The sequence below is a fragment of the Myotis brandtii genome, unplaced genomic scaffold, assembly GCF_000412655.1.
Source record: "Myotis brandtii unplaced genomic scaffold, ASM41265v1 scaffold980, whole genome shotgun sequence".
Taxonomy (NCBI): Eukaryota; Metazoa; Chordata; class Mammalia; order Chiroptera; family Vespertilionidae; genus Myotis; species Myotis brandtii.
Window position 1 is genome coordinate 208764 of NW_005372075.1, and position 6961 is coordinate 215724.

The 6961-nt window shown below is 50.1% G+C and overlaps 1 protein-coding gene and 1 pseudogene across 1 annotated transcript in view; one reads left to right on the top strand and one right to left on the bottom strand.

The window, feature by feature from the left end:
* LOC102252392 (zinc finger protein RFP) overlaps positions 1 to 6961 on the bottom strand; it is a 36976-nt gene that overhangs the window by 6608 nt on the left and 23407 nt on the right. The window contains exon 2 of the mRNA XM_014533438.1: positions 5701 to 5871. Coding sequence (XP_014388924.1) covers positions 5701 to 5713 — 13 coding nt within the window. The 5' untranslated portion in view covers positions 5714 to 5871. The remainder of the gene's footprint in view (positions 1 to 5700; positions 5872 to 6961) is intronic.
* Positions 1133 to 2745, top strand: LOC102252103 (annotated as a pseudogene).

A 6961-nucleotide genomic window follows, 5' to 3' on the forward strand; every position in this document is an offset into this window, starting at 1 on the left:
GGGCGGGGCCTCTGGGGCCGCTCTGTGGGGCGGGGCCCTAGTCCAGTGGTTCTCAACCTTGGCTACACATTAGAATCACCTGGGAATCTTTTTAAAATCCTGATTTTCGGGCCTCATCCTCTGGAAATTCTGTTTCTTTGTTACTAATGTTGTGGGCCCACCCCATAACAAAGAGGGACTGCCCTAGTCCCTCCTAAACGACGACCCTGAGACCAGAGAAGGGAGACCCTTACTCATGAAAACAAAAACAAAGCATAAAGCCCAGGGCTTTTCAGAAGGGTTACTGAATTAAACTGAAGGCCAGAAAACACTGTAGTCCATGACCAAGATATTCACGGTGGGCAATGACCCAGAATTCTCAGGTTCCCAAATTCGGTGAGAATGACATTGACAGATGGGTGCTCTCTGCCCAATTAGCACAGCTTCCAGGGGTCTGTGGCCAAGCTGACTGCCTACCCACAGCTACCCCTGCGCCTCCATCTCCCAGACGCTGCTGGGTTCCTGGCTGCCCAGTCTGGATGTGATCCTGAGACAGAATTCCAGCCGAGAGGTTAAGAAGTATCTTGTGTTAAATTAATACGACTGCTGAAAAAGAAATGTGGTGCAACTCTCCTCCTTCCTGCTGCTGGCATTCCAGAAGCTTCCTGGACGATGAGACTCAGGACCACACCTTAGAGATGGCACAAAGGTGAACAGAAAGAAACTCAAGAATCTGATGCACACTGGAGCCACCACAGTCCGGGCACATTTCTCACAAGGTGGAAAACTTTTTATTATGTGTAAGCCTGAAGCCAATGAAATCTTGGGTTTCCCCTTTCAACCTTGTTCACCTGTGGGCGCGGCATCTGGTGCAGCGGTGGAGGCTCCCGTTCCTGCGCAGCTCGCTCCCCTCGGCCTCCCCATCAGATCTGAGTTCTCCCGCCAGTGGCTTTACTCACTGCGGCCACCCAGCTCATCGGAGCCAAGATGGATTTGAGGATCCCAGAAACGTGTAAATAGGAAGCCATTAGAAGACTTTTGACCCTTAAAACTAGCAAAACTTAATGACTCAGGACTGAAAATTTCCTGATATCTAAGCAGAAAGACCAGGATACTAAGCCTTTCAGCACTGCTAGCACCTGCCTGATTGCCCTGCAGCTTATCTGAATGCATCCTGTCTTGTGCCTGCTGCCGAGCATGCTAGTGCTTCCTCCGCACATTTGAAAGTCGTGTTGGCTGACCTGATACCTAAGGAGCAGGCCGAGTTAAGACTTCAGGCAACAACATGGAAAGACAGCGGTGGCCAAACACTGTGGACACGCTGTATGGGGGCATGAGAGGCGTTGGTGTATGAAACATCAGCTCTTGGTCCTGATGAGTTGTACATTCTCACTCTTCTCCTTCAAGAGCACCTGTTTCCGTGGCTACAGTATCCCTGAATGTCAGAAACTGCTGCCCAAGGCTAAGGGTGGGGAAGAACCCCTGCCGGAGGGCTTATTTTGGCTGCTGGACAAAATCCCAACAGAGGAACGAGTGTCTTGGCTCTCAAAGGAGTGGGCTCTACTTCCCAGGTGGTCACCTGCTGGACTACTTTCCCACCATCTACACCCATGTCTCAGCTCAGTGCAGCCAGTATTGGGGCCATTGACTCTAAGCTGGACTGGTCCCACAATTTCACCAACATGTTAGGCCAGTGATGGCGAACCTTTTGAGCTCGGCGTGCCAGCATTTTGAAAAACCCTAACTTAACTCTGGTGCCGTGTCACATATAGAAATTTTTTGATATTTGCAACCATAGTAAAACAAAGACTTATATTTTTGATATTTATTTTATATATTTAAATGCCATTTAACAAAGAAAAATCAACCACAAGAATGAGTTCGCGTGTCACCTCTGACACGTGTGTCACAGGTTCGCCATCACTGTGTTAGGCTATACCGATGCTCAGTTTACTGAGCTCATGCACTTGTACCTCACCATTCACAGTGACCAGGAAGGTGGCAATGTAAGTGCCCATACCAGCCACTTGGTTGGCAGTGCCCTTTCAGACCCCTGCCTGTCCTTGGCAGCAGCTATGAATGGGCTGGCAGGGCCCCTACATGGACTGGCAAATCAGACAGTGCTTATCTGGTTGACACATCTTCAGAAGGAAGTTGGCAAAGGTGCGTCAGATGAGAAGTTATGAGACTACATCTGGAACACACTCAACTCAGGGCGGGTTGTCCCAGGCTGTGGCCATGCAGCGCTGAGAAAGACTGATCCACGGTATACGTGTCAGTGAGAGTTTGCTCTGAAACACCTGCCTCATGACCCCATGTTTAAGCGGGTTGCTCAACTGTACAAGATTGTGCCCCATGTCCTCTTAGAGCAGGGCAAGGCCAAGAACCTTGGCCCGATGTGGGTGCTCACAGTGGGGTGCTGCTCCAGTGTGTGGCAGGACAGAGATGAATGCCTCCACAGCGCTGTTTGGGTGGCACGAGCATTGGATGTTACTGGCACAGCTCATCTGGAGCCGAGCCCTAGGCCTCTCTCTAGAGAGGCCAAGTCCAGGAGCACGGGTGGTCTGATGAAGTCTGTGGACTCTAAGTCAGAGTAAAACTAGAGAATTAGGCGTGGGGGGGAAGACTGACTACCAGAGTGAGGGAGCTTTAAAATAAAGTATATTTTTGTTTTGTTTCAGGGGGTTTTTAAAGACTTAAGATTAAGTTGTATCGCTCTAACCGGTTTGGCTCAGTGGATAGAGTGTCAGCCTGCGAACTGAAAGGTCCCAGGTTCGATTCCGGTCAAGGGCATGTACCGTGGTTACGGGCACATCCCCAGTGGGGAGTGTGCAGGAGGCAGCTGATCGATGTTTCTCTCTCATCGATGTTTCTGACTCTCTGTCCCTCTCCCTTCCTCTCTGTAAAAAGTCAATAAAATATATATTTTTTAAAAGATTAAGTTGTATCTGAGACACTGATAATAAGTTTGAGATTAAAATATAAATTAAGACTTTACAAAATGAAAAGTGACCCCTTTTTCCCTAACCAGCTCCTTTCCCCTGACCGGTATGAGTTGCCCATCAGCTGCAGGGTGACCAGGACTAACGCATGTGGTGTGGGTGAGCTCTGGCCCCACACCATCTCTGGAGTGAGAATCTGGCTCCTCTTTCCCTGGTCAGAGCTGACTGCAGAGAATCTGCAGCTACTTGTCCCGCCCCGTCCTCCGCAGGCAGCAGCCCGGACGCTGCCCCTTGTTCCATAGGAGCCATGTTGGATCGTCAGCTGTACTAGACGCTTCCTAACAAAACCTATTAGCTGGACAGGCTTGGGGTAATTTTTTTTTATGCTACCAGGTGACCATGAAGGCCAGGACCATAAAGCCCAAGGCGTTTGTTGTTTCTGGTACCCAGTGTTTGATGTTAATTTCTTTTTAAAATTATCCCATAAAAACAAAGATCTGGGAGTGTTCTGTCCTCCACTCCGTGAATACGTCCTGAGATTTTCTGTATGTGCTGCACCTCCCCCTCCCTCCCCTCCCTCCTAGAGGCCTTTCTGCGGGTTGTAGACACCGCAGACTTAGGGTCTGATACAGGGTCTTGCCCAGTCAGTGCTTAAAATGAACGCAGTGTTTTAGCCATGACCCTCTGGCCTCTTCTCCCTGTTCTAGTAGGCCGTGGGCCCCAGCATAGGGATATAGGCATGACCACCATGATATCTTCATGGTCCTGATCCCAGAGATACCAGCACCTTCTTCTAAGCAGGAAAATGATTTGAGTTTGGACATGGTCTCCTTTGAATATCAGGTCCTAGGGCTGAGGGCATGAAGAACAGTGAGCCTCCCTCCTCGTCCCCTGCCACAGAAAGCATCCCTTATTTACCAAGGTCCTCATCCCGCCTGCCCCTCCCTAGCAGCTCAGGGTCTAGTGCTGGTTTCAGAAGCCCCATCTGCACAGGTTTTCAGGGACTCAGATGCTCTACTGCCTTTTCTTTAAGGACTGAAACACACCCCTTCTCCCTCACAACTCCTGCCTGTGTGTGTAGGTCCCCAATCCCCAGCACCATGCTGTTCAGATGGACACACTGTCTATAAACCCCTGGGTAACTTGTCCAGAAATGATGCAGACTTCAGGTTGTTCTGTATAAAATGCAAAATAAGTGTTTTTATTAACAAAACAAAAAATTTGGTTTTCCTATCCCATACAGCCAAATCCAAACCTTAATGGCACAAACAGGAGGATCGTATGCTGGGTCAGAACTAGACTGGCATCAAAGTAACAAGAAGGTAATGTTGCCCTAACCAGTTTGGCTCAGTGGATAGCGTGTCAGCCTGTGGACTGAAGGGTCCCGGGTGGGATTACGGTCAAGGGCACATGCCCAGGTTGCAGGCTGTGGGCTCAGTCCCCAGTAGGGGGCTTGCAGAAGGCAACTGATCAATGATTCTCTCTCATCATTGATGTTTCTATCTCTCTCCCTCTCCCTTCCTCTCTGAAATCAATAAAAATATATATTTCAAAAAAAAAAAAGGTAGTATTTGCTGAGGTCATCTGTCTGGGACAGGCACAAGCACCAATTCACCTCCCTCAGGGGCCTCAAGAAACAAGTCCACCCGCCTGGCTGGTGCTCGGTTGGTCGGAGCACCGTCCCGACACACCCAGGCTGTGGGTGTGAGCTCCGGGGAGGACACATGCAAGAGGCAGCCAGTGGTGCATAAATAAGCCAATGGAACAACAAATCGATGCCTCTCTCTCTCTCTCAAATTAGAAAGAGCTCATTAAGTCAGCTATACAAAGTGTGAAATGTAACTTTAAAATTATGTAAAACACGCCAATTTTTTCCTGAAATAAAAAAAATGTAACATGTCAAATTAAAAAAAGAAAGAAAGAAAGAAAGAAAAACCAAGTCCATCAACATGATCCGGTCCACACAGCCCACTGCATCTGTGAGGCCCTCCCCCATCTCCTCAAATGCTTCCACAGAATCAAGTGCATTTCCTCTATGACAGTGGTTCTCAATCTTGGCTGCACATTAGAATCAACTGGGAATCTTCTTAAAATCCTGATTTCCAGGCCTCATCCTCCAGAAATTCTGTTTCTTTGTTACTAATGTGGCCCCACCCCATCACAAAGAAACAATTTCCAGAGGATGGGGCCCGGAAATCAGGATTGTAAAAAGATTCCCAGGTGATTCCAATGTGCAGCCAAGGTTGAGAACCACTGTTCTAGGAGGTGCTCTGTTCAGGACTTTCATCAGCTTCAAACCTCAGCTCCCTCAGGCAGTTCCCACCCTGAGGGCACCCACCAGACACTACGTGCCAGGCCTATGGGGCTTGCCCTCACCATCCGCCACGAACAATGCCCCCAGCTTTCCCTGTTCGGTCATATTCTAACACCAGGGAGCTCTTTCTTACTCGCTGTCCGTCTGATGCTACAGTATAGACAGAATCAGAGCAAGAGCCAGAATCCAGGTGTCTTGTCACTATTTACATAACTAAGCTGGTCGCTTCCTTTAGGCCATATTTCCCCCATTGCAGGAAAAGGGAGAAAGAATGAAAGAGAGGATTCTGAAATGTTTAGGAAGCAACAATCATAAACTCCCCTTGCACTTCGCCCAAGTCCATGCACTTCCACCCTCTCCATGGAAATGTCCTCAAAAATCACTAGCACCCTCCCAAGGGAGCCCCAAGTTCACCCCTCACCCCCACTAATTCCTGAGTTTTAAAGAAGAGCTGTGGTCACCCACTTTCTTTGTGCATGAGTCCCCGTTCAGGGACAGGCAGAGCAGGGGACCCTGGTAACCGCCACCTCCAGCTTCGGGTTCCTTCCAGGGGTTCTAAGCAGGAAGGAGACAGTCTCCCCTGCGGACTTAGCACTGAGGAGAGAGACGGTACCTGCTCAATGTGTCCCCAGCGTCCTGTAAGAGAAAGGGAAAGGACAGCCATGAGAAGTCACTCAGACTCCAATGTTCTCTCACAGAAGTTCGCTGAAGACCCAACCAGAGGCCGGCCCATCTGGAGAATCCGGGGAGACAGGCACGCGCTCAGCCAGGAGCCGGGCGGCCGGAGGAGCTGGGAATACACCCCTGGCCACACAGCTTCCCCTTGCGGCAGCATTGCCCACAGACCTCGGGTGCCACACGCACTACCCCACGCTCCCCACTCTTCACCACAAATGTGCAGCTTGCTTCCTTTTAAAATAATTTAAAATATTCAGAAAAGCTGCCAGTACAGAGCTCCTATCTACTCTTTACCAGACTTACCAGGTTGTTACAAACATATTCATCCTTTGGACCATTTGAGAGGCCACTGTGTCCATTACACCCTTTGACCCTTTATCCTTCCCGTGTGCATTTCCTCGGTGCATGTTCTTCTATAACCCCCGGATGGTTATCACATGCAGGAAACTGAACCGGGAGGTTTGTCTAACCCACAGTCCACATCTACTGTAACCAACTGTCTTAATGATATTCTTACAGCTACTCCTTCCTCTCAGTAATCCAGGGTCCTCCACTGCATGCAGTTATGATGACATGTGTCTTCAATATCGAATAGTTCCTTAGCTTTGATTTACCTTCCAAGACATCGACACTGGTTTATTTTATATACTAGAGGCCCAGTGCACAAAATTCGTGCATGGGCGGGGGGGGTCCCCCTCAGCCCAAACTGCACCCTCTCCAATCCGGGACCCCCTCGGGGGATATCCTCAGGATCAGGCCTAAACCAGCAGTTGGACATCCCTCTCACAATCCGAGACCGCTGGCTCCTAACTGCTCACCTGCCTGCCCCTAGTGGCCCCCCTGCCAGCCTGATCACCCCTAACAACCTCTGCCTGCCGGCCTGGTCATCCCCAACTGCCCCCCCGCCAGCCTGGTTGCCCCTAACTGCTCCCACCCCACCAGCCTGGTCACCCCTTACTGCACCCCCACCGGCCTGGTCACCCTTTATTTCCCCCCCTGCCAGCCTGGTTGCCCCCAACTGCCCACCCACCAGCCTCACAGCCCCGCA